Source organism: Zootermopsis nevadensis, unplaced genomic scaffold (genome assembly GCF_977971745.1).
Source record: "Zootermopsis nevadensis isolate Lab colony 2312 unplaced genomic scaffold, Znev_1.0 Znev_ptg000019l, whole genome shotgun sequence".
Taxonomy (NCBI): domain Eukaryota; kingdom Metazoa; phylum Arthropoda; class Insecta; order Blattodea; family Termopsidae; genus Zootermopsis; species Zootermopsis nevadensis.
The window spans coordinates 4,257,075-4,275,574 of record NW_028259151.1 but is presented as its reverse complement, the minus strand read 5'-3'; the positions used below and the strand labels follow the sequence as shown (position 1 = coordinate 4,275,574).

Here is an 18,500-nt window from a genome sequence, read left to right as displayed (position 1 = left end):
TACTGAAACAGCAAGACAATCTATTAAAACATCGCTCAATTAATCCTACTACTAAAAAACATTCATACATTTCTTAATTTTCTTTAATAAAACCAGGCACTATTTTTACTTGAGTGAGACACTTCCTAGTTCTTGATATGACGTTGGTCATTCTGCTTAAGAGTTGCTTACAGCAATAATTACTACAAAATACTGATGACATTAATAAGACGTGTCTTCTTATGTCAGGTGACTTTGAAATAAAAAATAATACAGAAACATCAAACATGAACGCGGGTCTCATTAACACACTATTGGAAAATTATGTAGTTATACATAAATGTGCATCGACTTATGCAATAGCCAAGGAAGAAAATAAATTAATTAGTGACGTAATGTTGTTTGTCAAGAGTCTGACAAAGCAGTTTAAAGTAGATCTTTCTATTCTGTGGAACCTTTTCCCTTCCTGCCAACCTTGGCTCAAGTTTCTCGTCTATTTATCTGCTCATGTTTGTTGAGCCGTGTCAATAAGGCATGTTGAAATGTTGGCGATTCGCCCTGATGATGGAGGCACAGCAAGGACCTCTGAGAAGTCTGTAAACTTCTACCAGACTACACGCGCTACAACTAAAAGACAGCCATCTTCAGAATCACCGCCGTGAAAACCTCAAATCCTTCTTAGTTGGCCAATTGTTCGCTGTAGGAACGGAACTTCAAAGGGGGAGCAACAGGTTTCTGTGTGGACGTGCTTGTCGCTCGTTCTGGGCAAAACACTGAGCCAGACAGTGAAAACAAGGCCATCACAAATTATGTAAACGTGGAGCTTTAAGGGTCATTACATCGGTAATTGAAGCCCCAGTTTTAAACATTATAGACTTGTATCGGGATATTCCGCTCTGTGGAGCCCTAACCACGAATTTTGTAACCTAAACATAAAAAATGGACACATAAAATAAAATTGCTTAGGAAATGAAGTTAATCGTATCTCACTCCAAAGTAGTGAAAAGCTGCAATGCTTGGAAATCCTTGGAAAACCCTTCATTTATTCTCTAACAGTAGATCGATTAATTTGTCGCTTCTGCTACATCTGCTTTCGCTTTTAACTCTTTGAAACACAGTGGCAACGTACACAGAGAATCTAATGTAACTTTCAATAACTTTGAGCTTTGTCCACAGAATGTTTCTGCGTATGATTCTCAGAATATACGGCGATAATATTTCTAAACAGCGCAAACCAACTAGTGTTTATAATAGAGACGTGTTATGTTTTCTTTGAGGTAGGAAATAACTACGGCGTTCATGAAAACATGCTCAGCTAGTCAAGAATGTCCCCGCCTTTTATGGAACCTGAAGGCTCATTATCGTGTTCACATGTGCCAGCCACCAGTTCCTATCCTGAATCAGATGAGTTCAATCTTTACTCTCCCATTCGATTTTTCTAAGATCCATTCTGATACCATCTACACTTAGGTCTTCCGAGTGGTCTTCTCCTTCAGACTTTTTAACCAAAACTTTGTATGCATTTTTCATAGCCCCAATCCTCGGGTCATCCGAGATTTGATCATCTCAGTATTTGGTGAACAGCACAAAATTTGAAGTTCCTCATTAAGCAAGTTTCTCCACCATATTGTCACATCTCTCTCTTGGGTTCAAATATTCTTCTAAGCATCTTGTTCTCAAACACCGGGAAACTACGATCCTTCCTTAATGTGAGATGCGAAGATTATTCTGACGTCACATTTCGTAACATTCCGGCTTTTAAGGTGAAGATTTGTTAGTCCTCACCCAAACCACAAGCTGGAGGACTACCCGGTGTCGGTTGTCCGCGACTGTTTACTTAATATACAGGATAAGTCAAAAGTAGCAGCACACATTTGGAGAACTTTAACCCTGTTAAATGCAGCCAAAATGCGCTTATATTAGCAGATATCTGTAGAGCGTAACCTTAAGCTTCGTTTGTTTTCCACAATTCACAAGCGCTCTCAGCGGCAATGTGAAGAATTGTAACAAGCAAACAAAAATTGAGGTTATGCTCTACAGATATCTGCTGATATCAGCGCATTTTGGCTGCATTTAACAGGGTTACAGTTCATAACATCTTTGACTCACATACAGCTTTCCAACGCCTGGGTGCCATAAGCATTAATTTCTTACTAATCTCCTGACGAAACACAAAGTGACTCATGAAAACAGAAAAATTGAACTAAATTTTTGAATGCATTGTGTGAAAATAGCAAACAGCGGTAAAACCTTACATACCGTGCAGTGTTGAATATTTATCTAAAATATATAAAATAATGCATACAAAGAAGACTGCACTAAGTGTTTTTAAAGTGAAAACAGTTTTGTTTGTATGCATGATTCTATATATTTTAGATAAACAGCAGTAAGACATTCTTTGGCTTGAAAATTAGGCCAATCATTTAATCTGCCCTGCCCTAGCCTTACCTAACCTAACGTTACTGAACCTAACCTCAATTTACCCTACCAAACCTAACCTGATCCAGCCTTACCCTACCTAACCTAACCTAAACATGAACGGAATAGTATGAAAACTAAACGAAATTTGAAACGAAGAACCGGGTACAAGTCCAGTTCATTGCATCAATGTAGAAAAACATTAATACAAATATTCTGCTCGCGCTTTTGTCAACTTGGACTAAAGTTGCAAAATATATAACAGAAATGCAACGTGTATTTACACAAATAATGTGTGCTTTTGGCTGATACGTTAGAAAATGATAATTTATGCTATATCGCATCTCGCCAACTGCACGCGAACAGCTGACCAGATGTTCACCAGCCCGCTGAACATGGGCGCGAGCTGTCGCCAAACAGCGTTCGCTCTGTGCGTACGCGCCTTTTACAAGAATCATGCACGACTTCACACTGTGACAAGTGTGCCATCACTTGGAGGAATGGAACAGCGAAATACTCTATGGCATCGAAGTAAAAAGCAAACAGCAGGTATTGCCGATCTCCAAATATGGAGCAATTAAAAAATAAAACACATATTAAGTGATACCTGGTTAAAGGTCAAAATTGTCTGTATCAGATAATAAATGAAAATCAATACGGATAAGAAAATAAGATGCAAGAAATAATCCACTGAAAAATATCAGCTGAAATAATATTTTTCTGTTTATTTTGGTATAATTTCTGTGATATACTGTATTTCCTAAAATGTATTCGAGGAAAAAAATCCCTGTCACAAACGAAAATGAACATAACCCCGAAGATACGATTTTTTTGGGGTGTCGCGCCGTGTAGTCTGATCTAAGTACATTCAGGTTTCAGAGTTACGCTCATCGCCATGATGATGGAAATTGCAACTACCTCTGAAACGTCGGTAAACGTCTATCGGACAACTCGGCGCAACATCATGACAATGTATTTAAACGCCTATAAATTATTAAAAATTTAATTAAATTAATCCTACTATAGCAAATACATCCACATATTATTAAATAATTCATTAAATCAATTACTAATGAAAAATTTAACACAGCTTTTGCTTCAGTATTCTACCAATATCAGGTTTAAATTCTTCTGTGACGATTCGATGGCAAGCCTCCAAGTGTTCATCAACAGAATATGTTTTGACGTAAATACGTTTATACGGAAGGGTCATTCGGCAAAAAAGCGTAATGAAGATGTGTAACGAAAATGTGAAAGATCCATATCAACAATGTGTAAATATGGACCGACAACAATGATCAGCTTTTATATGAACTCAAGCGAGCATTGTTATGTTCCCTAAGAAACTAATAGTTACGTCATCTGTTTAATCGGCATTGTAGTGTTACATTACTGCCGTCAACAATCCGCTTTCATTATTGTGGAAAGAGCCGAGCTGTGAATCGCTTGTAGAAGAAGTGCGTCGTAGACTAGATAATTTTGTGCTGGTAAAAACGTTTTATAATATCACAGGTACTTATCTTATATAAGAATTGTTACAATACATTTCATTACATTTACGTCAGATTCTCCGGAACCGTGGTTCCACTGTCAATTTTTCTCCTACTGACCTGGTGTGTCCTTGTCAGCTTATGTCGTGGTATGTTCCCCATTAATTTCAGTTACTAGTTCATAACAATTGAATGAACATTTCCTTTATAATCGCGTAACCTTGAAGTTGGGAGTAGATATTTATGGTAGCCCATGGATGTTATTGTGTAGACACTGGCATATTCTGTGATGTATCTACTTTCTGTACTTATTGCAATTATTAATTTGTCAATGCATCATTATTAATTGGTGAGTCCATTAGTAGTGAAGTATTTGCTCCTTCGGTAGTCACAGGCATAAATTTGTACTCTCGCGTGACCGTCTTCCACCACATTTGTGTCACAAGGTGACAGTTATGTCGAGAGGCCTGTTACAACCTATTTGGGTAGATGAAGTATTTATAGACGGAGAATGGATTGTTTTATCATCATTTATACTTTTACATTTCTCTAACATTAATAAAAGGTTAACGAAACGAGAATGACCACACCTGCGACTAACAGTGCGATAGAACGCCTACAACAAGATTATTTGGTGATGAAGTATGATCCAGATCCCTATGTTATAGCAGAACCGATACCAGGTAACATTCTAAAATGGTACGTATGACCCTACTTTGTGTCTAAATGTGGCATATTTTTAGAATATTTTAAGAAATGGTAACTTTGGCGTTTTTGGTTGTTTCAGGCATTATGTTATCACAGGACCAGAAAACACTCCATACGCTAGAGGACTGTATCATGGGAAACTAGTGTTTCCAATTAATTATCCATTCGAACCTCCTACCATATACATGATCACTCCAAATGGAAGGTTGGTACTTGTACTTTTTCTGCTTGCTGGATTTTACCAAACGTCCCATGCTTCTCAGCTATGAATCATGCCATTTAAAAAAAATTACAAAAGAACTTGTGGTCTAAATTGAAAGTTTCATTTCATATTTATGTATCTGCAAACAAATGGAACACGTTATAGCGTCGTACCTGAGGAAAAACTGGGAGGAAAAGAATTGGTTATTCGAGGGTCAACATGGGTTCAGGCCGGGATATTCATGTGAAAGTCAAGTAATCACGGTTTGTCAGGACATTGCAGACACACTGGATAACGGAGGAAGGTTAGACGCGATTATAATCGATTTTTCGAAGGCCTTCGATTTAGTTCCTCACGATCGGCTGCTTATGAAAATCGCGGCATCGGGCGTGGACTCGAGGATAGTCGTATGGATAAGAGAATTTCTTTTAGGCCGAACGCAGAGAGTTAGAGTAGGAGGGCAATTATCAGAGGAAGTCAGAGTAACGTCAGGTGTACCGCAAGGGAGTGTATTGGGTCCACTTCTATTCCTCGCGTACGTAAATGATATTTGGAGGAACATTGAATCGACTATTAGACTTTTTGCAGATGACTGTATAATATATAGGAAAATTATAAATAGTAAAGATATAGAAAAGATGCAGATGGATCTGAACAGTCTGGGGGAATGGGCGGCTGAAAATGTTATGAAAATTAACCCAAGTAAAAGTAAGGCAGTTAGTTTCACGAGAAGTCGGGTGAAGGAACCACTAAACTATTTCTTACGGGACCAAGTAATTTCGGAAGTGAGCAGTTGTAAATACTTGGGAATACTCTTAAGCAGCGATTTAAGCTGGGCTGATCAAGTAAATTATACGGTGAAAAAAGCCTGGAAGGCACTTCATTTTACAATGCGTGTTCTCAAAAAGGGGAATAGTAACACTAAAAGTCTAGCCTACACATCACTAGTGCGTCCGATTCTGGAATATGGGGCGGCGTGCTGGGATCCTTACAGGGAGGGGCAGATAAATGCGTTAGAACGGGTGCAAAATAAAGCATGTAAATTTGCATATCACAGGAGCGATTCGAACTGGGAAACCCTGGCACAGCGTAGAAAGATAGCACGAATATGTGCTCTCTTCAAAGCGTACACGGGAGAACGGGCATGGAAAGCTATAGGTGACAGATTGCAAAGGCCATACTACCTGAGCAGGGTCGATCATATTCGGAAAGTTAGGAGCAGAAAACAAAGAACAGATATCGGAAAATATTCCTTTGTAAATAGGACCATCCAACTCTGGAACCAGCTACCTGCTGAGGTTTTAGGGACTCTCTCCTGTAAACCAAGTACGTTTAGGAAGAAGGTTAGGAAAGTGATAAATGAGGTGAAGTAAAGGGAATAGATGGGTGGGTGCAGTGAAGGGAGATAAATCGGGGTGAGGATGGGAAGGCTTCATAAGTGTAGTGAAGTGAAGAGAAGGTCCTGATGAAACGTGTGATCCATTACTGTTACTGTCTTATGTCTAGTTGGTATTCATTTTTAAGTTATGTACTTTAGGTTATATGGTTTTGTAATATTATGAGTTGTTTTATTTTGAGTGTGGTGTGTTGTTTTGTTGTGTCTTATTGTTCTTGTTGTGCCTTATGTTTTTTGTGTCTCATTGTTTTTGTTGTGTCATGTCTTTTTGTCTTACTGTTTTGTTGTGTCTCATTGCTTTGTTGTGTCTTACTGTTCTTGTTGTGCCTTATGTTTTTTGTGTCTCATTGTTTTGTTGTGTCTTATTGTTTTTGTTGTGTCATGTCTTTTTGTCTTACTGTTTTGTTGTGTCTCATTGTTCTGTTGTTTCTTATTGTTTTTGTTGTCTTATGTTTTTTGTGTTATTGTTTGTTCTGTCTCATTGTTCTGTTGTTTCTTATTGTTTTTGTTGTCTTATGTTTTTTTGTGTCTTATTGTTTTGTTCTGTCTCATTGTTCTGTTGTTTCTTATTGTTTTTGTTGTCTTATGTTTTGTTGTGTCTTATTGTAGGACCACTGCCACCGGGGAAAAACCCATTTGCAGTCAAATAAATAATAATAATAATAATATCATTAATGTGCCATAGCCCACACTTTACTAAAAATGTTATGAACTGCAATGTCGTTACAGATTCCTTTTATCAGGTGCTCTCATATTCACAGGTTCAAGACCAACACACCTCTCTATGCACCTGACGCCTGGAGCCCTGTCTTGAGTGTGCTCACCATCCTCATAGACTTCCTCAGCATTATGGTAACATCCTGATGTAAATAGATAATTGGATGGGAACATTTCATCAGTGTAAAGCATGGGACTCATTCATAGGGTCCCAGATGCAATCCTCTCTCTCCTACCATATTTTCCCACCTTCTTCCACAAAAGAGGCTCGGGGTGGCCAATTCATAGAAGTAAAACCATTGCGTCTGGTATAAACTTAATGCCTCTGTCAAAAAAGATAATTTGGTTTTGGCTGAACTATTTGCTATGCCAGAACAGTTCCGTCAGCAGCAGTTTATTTTCCGTTTTCTGTTGCCAGATTGAGAGCACTCCAACACCGGGAAGTATCGAGTCATCCGAATATAAGAAAAGACAGTTAGCTGGTCAGAGCTTGGCGTTCAACCTCCGAGATAAAGTGTTCTGCGAACTGTTCCCAGACATGGTTACTGTAAGTGCTATTAATCAAGCCAGTCATTTTGTTTGTTGGTAAGAACTACCTTCTGTCATTTATATAAGTATGATGGCAAATATTTAGTCGTGTATTGATTGTTTCAGAGTATCAAGATTGAACTTGAAAGACGGGCTGAAGAGAAACGAGCTGCTCGAAGCAACCCCCAGTCTGTAACATCAGATGAACTTGAAAGACAGGCTGAAGTAGAACGGGATGCTCGAAGCAACCCCCAGTCTGTAACATCAGATGAACTTGAAAGACAGGCTGAAGTAGAACGGGATGCTCGAAGCAACCCCCAGTCTGTAACATCAGATGAACTTGAAAGACGGGCTGAAGTGGAACGAGATGCACAAAGCAACACCCAGTCTGTAACATCAGATAAACTTGAAAGACGGGCTGAAGTGGAACGAGCTGCTCAAAGCAACCCCCATTCTGAAACATCAGATGAACCTGAAAGACAGGCTGAAGTGGAACGAGCTGCTCAAAGCAACCCTCAGTCTGTAACATCGGAAGAACTTGAAAGACGGGATGAAGTGGAACGAGCTGCTCAAAGCAACCCCCAGTCTGTAACATCAGATGAACTTGAAAAAAAGGCTGAAGTGGAACAAGCTGCTCAAAGCAACCCCCAGTGTGTAACATCAGATGAACTTGAAAGACAGGCTGAAGTGGAACGAGCTGCTCAAAGCAACCCCCATTCTGTAACATTAGATGAACTTGAAAGACAGGCTGAAGTAGAACGGGATGCTCAAAGCAACCCCCAGTCTGTAACATCAGATGAACTTGAAAGACAGGCTGAAGTGGAACGAGCTGCTCAAAGCAACCCCCAGTCTGTAACATCACATGAACTTGAAACACAGGCTGAAGCGGAACGAGCTGCTCAAAGCAACCCCCAGTCTGTAACATCAGATGAACTTGAAAGACAGGCTGATGTGGAACGAGCTGCTCAAAGCAACCCCCAGTCTGTAACATCAGATGAACTTGAAACACAGGCTGAAGTGGAACGAGCTGCTCAAAGCAACCCCCAGTCTGTAACATCAGATAAACTTGAAACACAGGCTGAAGTGGAACGAGATGCTCAAAGCAACCCCCAGTCTGTAACATCAGATGAACTTCAAACACAGGCTGAAGTGGAACGTGCTGCTCAAAGCAACCCCCAGTCTGTAACATCAAATGAACTTGCAAGACGGGCTGAAGTGGAACAAGATACTAAAAGCAACCCCCAGTCTGTAACATCAAATGAACTTGAAAGACGGGTTGAAGTGGAACGAGATGCTCAAAGCAACACCCAGTCTGTAACATCAGATGAACTTGAAACACAGGCTGATGTGGAACGAGCTGCTAAAAGCAACCCCCAGTCTGTAACATCAGATGAACTTGAAACACAGGCTGATGTGGAACGAGCTGCTCAAAGCAACCCCCAGTCTGTAACATCAAATGAACTTGCAAGACGGGCTGAAGTGGAACAAGATACTAGAAGCAACCCCCAGTCTGTAACATCAAATGAACTTGAAAGACGGGCTGAAGTGGAACGAGATGCTCAAAGCAACACAAAGGATGTAACATCAAATGAACTTGCAAGACGGGCTGAAGTGGAACAAGATACTAGAAGCACCCCCCAGTCTGTAACATCAAATGAACTTGAAAGACGGGCTGAAGTGGAACGAGATGCTCAAAGCAACACCCAGTCTGTAACATCAGATGAATTTGAAACACAGGCTGATGTGGAACGAGCTGCTCAAAGCAACCCCCAGTCTGTAACATCAGATGAACTTGAAACACAGGCAGATGTGGAACGAGCTGCTCAAAGCAACCCCCAGTCTGTAACATCAAATGAACTTGAAAGACGGGCTGAAGTGGAACGAGATGCTCAAAGCAACACCCAGTCTGTAAGATCAGATGAACTTGAAACACAGGCTGAAGTGGAACGAGCTGATCAAAGCAACCCCCAGTCTGTAACCACAGATGAACTTGAAAGACAGGCTGAAGTGGAACGATCTGCTCAAAACAACCCCCAGTCTGAAACATCAGATGAAGTTGAAAGACAGGCTAAAATGGAACGAGCTGCTCAAACCAACACCCAGTCTGTAACATCACATGAACTTGAAAGACAGGCTGAAGTGGAACGCGATGCTCGAAGCAACCCCCAAACTGTAACATCGGATGAACTTGAAACACAGGCTGACGTGGAACGAGCTGCTCAAAGCAACCCCCAGTCTGTAACATCAGATGAACTTGAAAGACAGGCTGAAGTGGAACGATCTGCTCAAAGCAACCCCCAGTCTGAAACATCAGATGAGGTTGAAAGAAAGGCTGAAATGGAACGAGCTGCTCAAAGCAACACCCAGTCTGTAACATCACATGAACTTGAAAGACAGGCTGAAGTGAAACGAGATGCTCGAAGCAACCCCCAAACTGTAACATCGGATGAACTTGAAACACAGGCTGACGTGGAACGAGCTGCTCAAAGCAACCCCCAGTCTGTAACATCAGATGAACTTGAAACACAGGCTGAAGTGGAACGAGATGCTCAAAGCAACCCCCAGTCTGTAACATCAGATGAACTTGAAAGACAGGCTGAAGTAGAACGGGATGCTCGAAGCAACCCCCAGTCTGTAACATCAGATGAACTTGAAAGACGGGCTGAAGTGGAACGAGATGCACAAAGCAACACCCAGTCTGTAACATCAGATGAACTTGAAAGACGGGTTGAAGTGGAACAATCTGCTCAAAGCAACCCCCAGTCTGTAACATCAGATGAACTTGAAAGACAGGCTGAAGTGGAACGAGCTGCTCAAAGCAACCCCCAGTCCGAAACATCAAATGAACTTGAAAGACAGGCTGAAATGGAACGAGCTGCTCAAAGCAACACCCAGTCTGTAACATCACATGAACTTGAAAGACAGGCTGAAGTGGAACGAGATGCTCGAAGCAACCCCCAAACTGTAACATCGGATGAACTTGAAACACAGGCTGAAGTGGAACGAGCTGCTCAAAGCAACCCCCAGTCTGTAACATCAGATGAACTTGAAAAACAGGCTGAAGTGGAACGAGCTGCTCAAAGCAACCCCCAGTCTGTAACATTAGATGAACTTGAAAGACAGGCTGAAGTGGAACGAGCTGCTCAAATTAACCCCGAGTCTGTAACATCAGATGAACTTGAAAGACGGGATGAAGTGAAACGAGCTGCTCAAATCAAATGACATTGAAGCATTGTTGCGGAATCAGTTTGGCCACAATGACCAGAGTCCACTTTACAGTACCATTACAAAACTCTGCGTCGTGATAGAATTTGCAGTTTTTTCTTTCATGGTCCAGAACCTGCTGAGAGGTATCGTTACAGAATGAAGTCGGCCAAAGAATTAAAATGACAGTCTATTGCACTGCTGTGTTGTGATCGGATGGAAAACTCGTCACTTATTGTTTTCATCCCCATTTTCTTTCCAGACTTTGTGTCTAATATTTAATTTTTAACTTGTGGTCTCATTTCCGTCTCATAAAGAGTATGTACAATTTGCCTTGCAGGCCTGAAATTTCTGGTGAAAGAAAAGATTAAAGGCGTGTACTTAGTAGAGTTCATGGACTGGATGAAATACAAAATATTACTTCCTATACAAGCATATGACAGGTATATTCAGAAACATTTATGAATAATTTTCGGTTTCAGGAAATTCATCTGTGACTGCTTTGCTGATTGAAGTAATATAATAAGAACACCATAACCATATGATCATACATTCTGTCTGCAGAATGTGTACTTGCTACATAATTTTTGATGACTTTTAATTATTACGAAGTGAAAGTATTTATTCTTATTGATGCTTATCTCCTGCTTTGTTTGCCAAAGTTATGTTCTATGTTTAATTTAATGTGAAAACTCCAGTTTCTTTTCCTTTTGTTTTCAATGTTACTATCACAAAATATGTGAACAGGGCTGGAACCTACTATTTTGTAGAATAAATTACTGTACATACAGAATAGGTATTACTTCTTTTCCACAAATGTTCCCAGTTGTTTAGTTTAACAAACATAAAATGGACAGGTTTTTGGGCAAATATTTATTTTGTAGCGAGTAATGCAAGGGTTTATAATACAGTAATAAAGACTATTGTAAGTACTGCAATGAGATCTGATGGATCAGGTTTTTAAAAATTATTTGGAAGATAATGCAAATAATATTAAATCTGGAATTCTTTATCTGCAGATAGTTGCTATTTTTACTGTATTTTATCCCACCCCTACTACTTCCAACTCATCAAGAAACCGAATACTAGAAGGTGTACACCTCTCGATGGTGCAAGATGAAAAGACGTCTAGAATAAACACCAAGACATTGCAAGTCTCAAGATTACAGTCGTGGACTATACAGTAGGCAAGGTATAATTTGTCCATCACCACATTTAGATTTTTGACGTAAATACGTCTATACGGAAGGGTCATTCGGAAAAAACAGCTTTAGGAAAATGTGTTAGATCCATACCAAGAATGTGTAAATATGGACCGACAGTGGTCAGCTTTTATATGAACTCCTGCATGTACAAGGTGCGATCGGAAAGTTTCAAGACTGTGTCAATAGCGGGCGAACCGAATGTAGTACGAGCTTCTGCCTTTAGGGGGTGCGGCCTACATTCATAGTGAATCAATGTGCCAGCCGGCATCATCGAATTAGCATTTGTTTCTTAGTTACGGGCGTTTTGGTAATGCATTAGACCGACCCTCCTGCGATTTCGGAATGGCGGATTTTCATGAACAAATCAAATTTTGCCAAAGACTCGCCAAAACGGCTACTGAAACCTATTAAATGCTAAAGCAAGCATTTGGGGAGTCCGCAATGGGTCGTGCACAAACTTTTGTGTGGCATTCACGTTTTAAAAATGGCCGAACCTCTGTCGATGATGACGAGCGTTCTGGACGACCATCTTCGAGCACAACGCCCGAAAATGTTACGAAGATTCGGCAGGCCATTCACGAAGATCGACGTCGTACCATCAACGACTTGTGCGACATTGTTGGGATAGGCTATGGGACCTGTCAGCTGATTCTAAAGGAAGAACTCCACATGCGACGTATCATGACAACGCGCCAGCGCACACCGCCCTCAAAGTTCGGCAGTTTTTGTCCTCAAACACCATGGCCGTCCTCCCGCACCCTCCTCATTCGCCGTGTGACTTCTTCCTCTTCCCAAAGATGAGAATTCAGCTAAAGGGAAGGAGATTTGAGACGATAGAAGAGATTCAGGCAGAATCGCAGATGGTGCTTAACAGGCTGACAAAGAAAGATTTCCAGGGTTGCTTCCAGGCTTGGCAACGGCGCTGGGATCGTTGTGTTCACTCCCAGGGGAACTACTTCGAGGGTGGTGGATGAATTTAATACCTGAGATAAGTGTACGGGTTTTTATAAGCGCAGTCTGGAAACTTTCCGATCTAACCTCGTACAGTAGGCAAGGTATAATTTGTCCATTACCACATTCAGATTTTTGACGTAGATACGTCTATACGGAAGGGTCATTCGGCATAAAGGCGTAACCAAGATGTGTAACGAAAATGTGAAAGATCCATATCAACAATGTGTAAATATGGATCGACAACAATGATCAGCTTTTATATGATCTCATGCGTGCTTTGTTATGTTACCTAAGAAACTAATTGTTACGTCATCTGTTTACTCGGCATTGTTGTGTTACATTACTGCCGTCAACAATATGCTTTCATTATTGTGGAAAGAGCTCTGCTGTGAATCGCTTCTAGAAGACGTGCGTCGTAGACAAGATAATTTTGTGCTGGTAAAAACGTTTTATAATATCACAGGTACTTATCTTATATAAGAATTGTTACAATACATTTCATTACATTTACGTCAGATTCTCCGGAACCGTGGTTCCACTGTCAATTTTTCTCCTACTGACCTGGTGTGTCCTTGTCAGCTTATGTCGTGGTATGTTCCCCATTAATTTCAGTTACTAGTTCATAACAATTGAATGAACATTTTCTTTATAATCGCGTAACCTTGAAGTTGGGAGTAGATATTTATGGTAGCCCATGGATGTTATTGTGTAGACACTGGCATATTCTGTGATGTATCTACTTTCTGTACTTATTGCAATTATTAATTTGTCAATGCATCATTATTAATTGGTGAGTCCATTAGTAGTGAAGTATTTGCTCCTTCGGTAGTCACAGGCATAAATTTGTACTCTCGCGTGACCGTCTTCCACCACATTTGTGTCACAAGGTGACAGTTATGTCGAGAGGCCTGTTACAACCTATTTGGGTAGATGAAGTATTTATAGACGGAGAATGGATTGTTTTATCATCATTTATACATTTACATTTCTCTAACATTAATAAAAGGTTAACGAAACGAGAATGACCACACCTAAGACTAACAGAGCGACAGATCGCCTACAACATGAGTATTTGCTGTTGAAGAATGGTCCAGTTCCCTATGTTGTAGCAGAACCGATACCAGGTAACATTCTAGAATGGTACGTATGACCCTACTTTGTGTCTAAATGTGGCATATTTTTAGAATATTTTAAGAAATGGTAACTTTGGCGTTTTTGTTGTTTCAGGCATTATGTTTTCACAGGACCAGAGAACACTCCATACGCTAGAGGACTGTATCATGGGAAACTAGTGTTTCCAATTAATTATCCATTCGAATCTCCTAGCATATACATGATCACTCCAAATGGAAGGTTGGTACTTGTACTTTTTCTGTTTGCTGCATTTTCCCAAACGTGCCATGCTTCTCAGCTATGAATCATGTCATTTAAAAAAGTTGTCAGTGGAACCACGGTTCCGGAGAATTTGACGTAAATACGTCTATACGGAAAGGAAGTTTATATATTGGCTTTATTCTAAATATTTCCTTTATACATGCTTTACAATTGAGATAAGTTTGATTAAGACATTGATTATTTAACTTGACTTAGTTACGCTTAAGATGGGTCTGTGGTAGCTGAATGTAATGTAAAGAAATGTAATGTATGTAATGTAATGTATAGTAAGGTAAGGTAAGGTAAGGTAATGTAAGGTAATGTAATGTAATGTAATGTTTTATAGGTAACAACAATGCTAAGTAAACAGATGACGGTTCCTAGGTAACAATAAAACCGAGTAAACAGATGACATTTCTTAGGTAACAATTGTAACACTTTTTCGTTCCCATTTTTCGTTCCGCATTTTTGCCGAATGATCCTTCCTTATAGACGTATATACGTCAAAAAAATTACAAAGGAACTTGTGGTCTAAATTGAAAGTTTAATTTTACATTTATGAATCTTACCATTACTGTGCCATAGCCCACACTTTACTAAAAATGTTATGAACTGCAATGTTATTACAGAGTCATTTCATCAGGTGCTCTCATATTCACAGGTTCAAGACCGACACGCCTCTCTGTTTATCTGACGCCTGGACCCCTGTCTTGAGTGTGCCCACCATCCTCACAGGATTCCTCAGCATTATGGTAACATCCTGATATAAATACATAATTGGATGGGGACATTTCCTCAGTGCAAAGCATGGGACTCATTCATAGGGTCCCAGATGCAATACTCTCTCTCCTACCATATTTTCCCACCTTCTTCCACAAAAGAGGCTCTGGTGGCCAATTCATAGAAGTATAACCATTGCGTTTGGTATAAAGTTAATGCCTCTGTCAAAAAAGATAGTTTGATTTGGTCTGAACTATTTGCTATGCCAGAACAGTTCCGTTAGCAGCAGTTTATGTTCCGTTTTCTGTTGCCAGATTGAGAGCACTCCAACACTGGGAAGTATCGAGTCATCCGAATATGAGAAAAGACAGCTGGCTGGTCAGAGCTTGGAGTTCAACCTCCGAGATAATGTGTTCTGTGACCTGTTCCCAGACATGGTTACTGTAAGTGCTATTTAGCAAGCCCGTCATTTTGTTTGTTGGTAAGAACTACATTCGGTCATTTATATAAGTATGATGGCAAATATTTAGTCGTGTATTGATTGTTTCAGAGTATCAAGATTGAACTTGAAAGACGGGCTGAAGAGGAACGAGATGCTCGTAGCAACCCCCAGTCTGTAACATCAGATGAACTTGAAAGACAGGCTGAAGTAGAACGGGATGCTCGAAGCAACCCCCAGTCTGTAACATCAGATGAACTTGAAAGACAGGCTGAAGTGAAACAAGATGCTCGAAGCAACCCCCAGTCTGTAACATCAGATGAACTTGAAACACAGGCTGAAGTGGAACGAACTGCTCAAAGCAACCCCCAGTCTGTAACATCGGAAGAACTTGAAAGACGGGATGAAGTGGAACGAGCTGCTCAAAGCAACCCCCAGTCTGTAACATCAGATGAAATTGAAAGACAGGCTGATGTGGAACGAGCTGCTCAAAGCAACCCCCAGTCTGTAACATCGGATGAACTTGAAACACAGGCTGAAATGGAACGAGCTGCTCAAAGCAACCCCCAGTCTGTAACATCGGATCAACTTGAAAGACAGGCTGAACTGGAACGAGCTGCTCAAAGCAACCCCCAGTCTGTAACATCAGATGAACTTGAAACACAGGCTGAAGTGGAACGAGCTGCTCAAAGCAACCCCCAGTCTGTAACATCAGATGAACTTGAAAGACAGGCTGAAGTGGAACGAGCTGCTCAAAGCAACCCCCAGTCTGTAACATCAGATGAACTTGAAAGACAGGCTGAAGTGGAACGAGCTGCTCAAAGCAACCCCCAGTCTGTAACATCGGAAGAACTTGAAAGACGGGATGAAGTGGAACGAGCTGCTCAAAGCAACCCCCAGTCTGTAACATCAGATGAACTTGAAACACAGGCTGATGTGGAACGAGCTTCTCAAAGCAACCCCCAGTCTGTAACATCGGATGAACTTGAAACACAGGCTAAAGTGGAACGAGCTGCTCAAAGCAACCCCCAGTCTGTAACATCGGAAGAACTTGAAAGACGGGATGAAGTGGAACGAGCTGCTCAAAGCAACCCCCAGTCTGTAACATCGGATGAACTTGAAACACAGGCTGATGTGGAACGAGCTTCTCAAAGCAACCCCCAGTCTGTAACATCGGATGAACTTGAAACACAGGCTGAAGTGGAACGAGCTGCTCAAAGCAACCCCCAGTCTGTAACATCGGAAGAACTTGAAAGACGGGATGAAGTGGAACGAGCTGCTCAAAGCAACCCCCAGTCTGTAACATCGGATGAACTTGAAACACAGGCTGATGTGGAACGAGCTTCTCAAAGCAACCCCCAGTCTGTAACATCGGAAGAACTTGAAAGACGGGATGAAGTGGAACGAGCTGCTCAAAGCAACCCCCAGTCTGTAACATCAGATGAACTTGAAAGACAGGCTGAAGTGGAACGAGCTGCTCAAAGCAACCCCCAGTCTGTAACATCGGAAGAACTTGAAAGACGGGATGAAGTGGAACGAGCTGCTCAAAGCAACCCCCAGTCTGTAACATCAGATGAACTTGAAACACAGGCTGAAGTGGAACGAGCTTCTCAAAGCAACCCCCAGTCTGTAACATCGGATGAACTTGAAACACAGGCTGAAGTGGAACGAGCTGCTCAAAGCAACCCCCAGTCTGTAACATCGGAAGAACTTGAAAGACGGGATGAAGTGGAACGAGCTGCTCAAAGCAACCCCCAGTCTGTAACATCAGATGAACTTGAAACACAGGCTGAAGTGGAACGAGCTGCTCAAAGCAACCCCCAGTCTGTAACATCAAATGACATTGAAGCATTGTTGCGGAATCAGTTTGGCCACAATGACCAGAGTCCAGTTTACAGTACCATTACAAAACTCTGCGTCGTGATAGGATTTGCAGTTTTTTCTTTCATGGTCCATTACGTGCTGAGGGTTATCTTTACAGAATGAAGTCGGCCAAAAAATTAAAACGACAGTCTATTGCACTGCTGTGTTGTGATCGGATGGAAAACTCGTCACTTATTGTTTTCATCCCCATTTTCTTTCCAGACTTTGTGTCTAATATTTAATTTTTAACTTGTGTTCTCATTTCCGTCTCATAAAGAGTATGTACAATTTGCCTTGCAGGCCTGAAATTTCTGGTGAAAGAAAAGATTAAAGGCGTGTACTTAGTAGAGTTCATGGACTGGATGAAATACAAAATATTACTTCCTATACAAGCATATGACAGGTATATTCAGAAACATTTATAAATAATTTTCGGTTTCAGGAAATTCATCTGTTACTGCTTTGCTGATTGAAGTAATTTAATAAGAACACCATAACCTTATGATCATACATTCTATCTGCAGAATGTGACTTGCTACATAATTTCTGATGACTTTTAAATATTACGAAGTGAAAGTATTTATTCTTATTGATGCTTATCTCCTGCTTTGTTTGCCAAAGTTATGTTCTATGTTTAATTTAATGTGAAAACTCCAGTTTCTTTTCCTTTTGTTTTCAATGTTACTATCACAAAATATGTGAACAGGGCTGGAACCTACTATTTTGTAGAATAAATTACTGTACATACAGAAGAGGTATTACTTCCTTTCCACAAATGTTCCCAGTTGTTTAGTTTAACAAACATAAAATGGACAGGTTTTTTGGCAAATATTTATTTTGTAGCGAGTAATGCAAGGGTTTATAATACAGTAATAAAGACTAATGTAAGTACTGCAATGAGATCTGAAGGATCAGGTTTTTAAAAATTATTTGGAAGATAATGCAAATAATATTAAATCTGGACTTCTTTATCCTCAAATAGTTGCTATTTGTACTGTACTTTTTCCCATCCCTACTACTTCCAACTCATCAAGCAACCGAATAGTAGAAGGTGTACACCTCTCGATGGTGCAAGATGAAAAGACGTCTAGAATAACCACCAGGACATTGCAAGTCTTAAGATTACAGTCGTGGATTATACAGTAGAAAAGGTATAATTTGTCCATCACCACATTCAGATTTTTGACGTAAATACGTCTATACGAAAGGGTCATTCGGAAAAAACAGCTTTAGGAAAATGTGTTAGATCCAAACCAACAATGTGTAAATATGGACCGACAGTGTTCAGCTTTTATATGAACTC

General features: G+C 40.5%; 3 protein-coding genes across 6 annotated transcripts in view; 2 read left to right on the top strand and 1 right to left on the bottom strand.

Moving 5' to 3' along the window:
• The window catches only part of LOC110836844 (dehydrogenase/reductase SDR family protein 7-like), a 342,155-nt gene that overhangs the window by 219,567 nt on the left and 104,088 nt on the right, over positions 1–18,500 (bottom strand). The window lies entirely within an intron of this gene.
• On the top strand, positions 3,823–10,787 carry LOC147873365 (uncharacterized). 2 transcript variants are annotated; one of them, XM_087351475.1, is made up of 6 exons: positions 3,823–3,909; positions 4,453–4,586; positions 4,675–4,800; positions 6,955–7,045; positions 7,329–7,457; positions 7,565–10,787. In XM_087351475.1, the coding sequence occupies exons 2-6, from the start codon at positions 4,468–4,470 to the stop codon at positions 10,658–10,660; spliced, it is 3,561 nt and encodes a 1,186-aa protein (XP_087207601.1). In that variant the 5' UTR covers positions 3,823–3,909; positions 4,453–4,467; the 3' UTR covers positions 10,661–10,787. The 2 variants fall into 2 exon arrangements, with proteins under 2 accessions (XP_087207601.1, XP_087207602.1); XM_087351476.1 differs by lacking the exon at positions 3,823–3,909 and having other exon boundaries at positions 4,496–4,570.
• Positions 13,160–17,949, top strand: LOC110838802 (uncharacterized). Of its 3 annotated transcripts, none has more exons than XM_087351472.1 (6): positions 13,160–13,239; positions 13,808–13,941; positions 14,029–14,154; positions 14,837–14,927; positions 15,210–15,338; positions 15,446–17,949. In XM_087351472.1, the coding sequence occupies exons 2-6, from the start codon at positions 13,823–13,825 to the stop codon at positions 17,318–17,320; spliced, it is 2,340 nt and encodes a 779-aa protein (XP_087207598.1). In that variant the 5' UTR covers positions 13,160–13,239; positions 13,808–13,822; the 3' UTR covers positions 17,321–17,949. The 3 variants fall into 3 exon arrangements, with proteins under 3 accessions (XP_087207598.1, XP_087207599.1, XP_087207600.1); XM_087351473.1 differs by having other exon boundaries at positions 13,176–13,264; XM_087351474.1 differs by lacking the exon at positions 13,160–13,239 and having other exon boundaries at positions 13,808–13,925.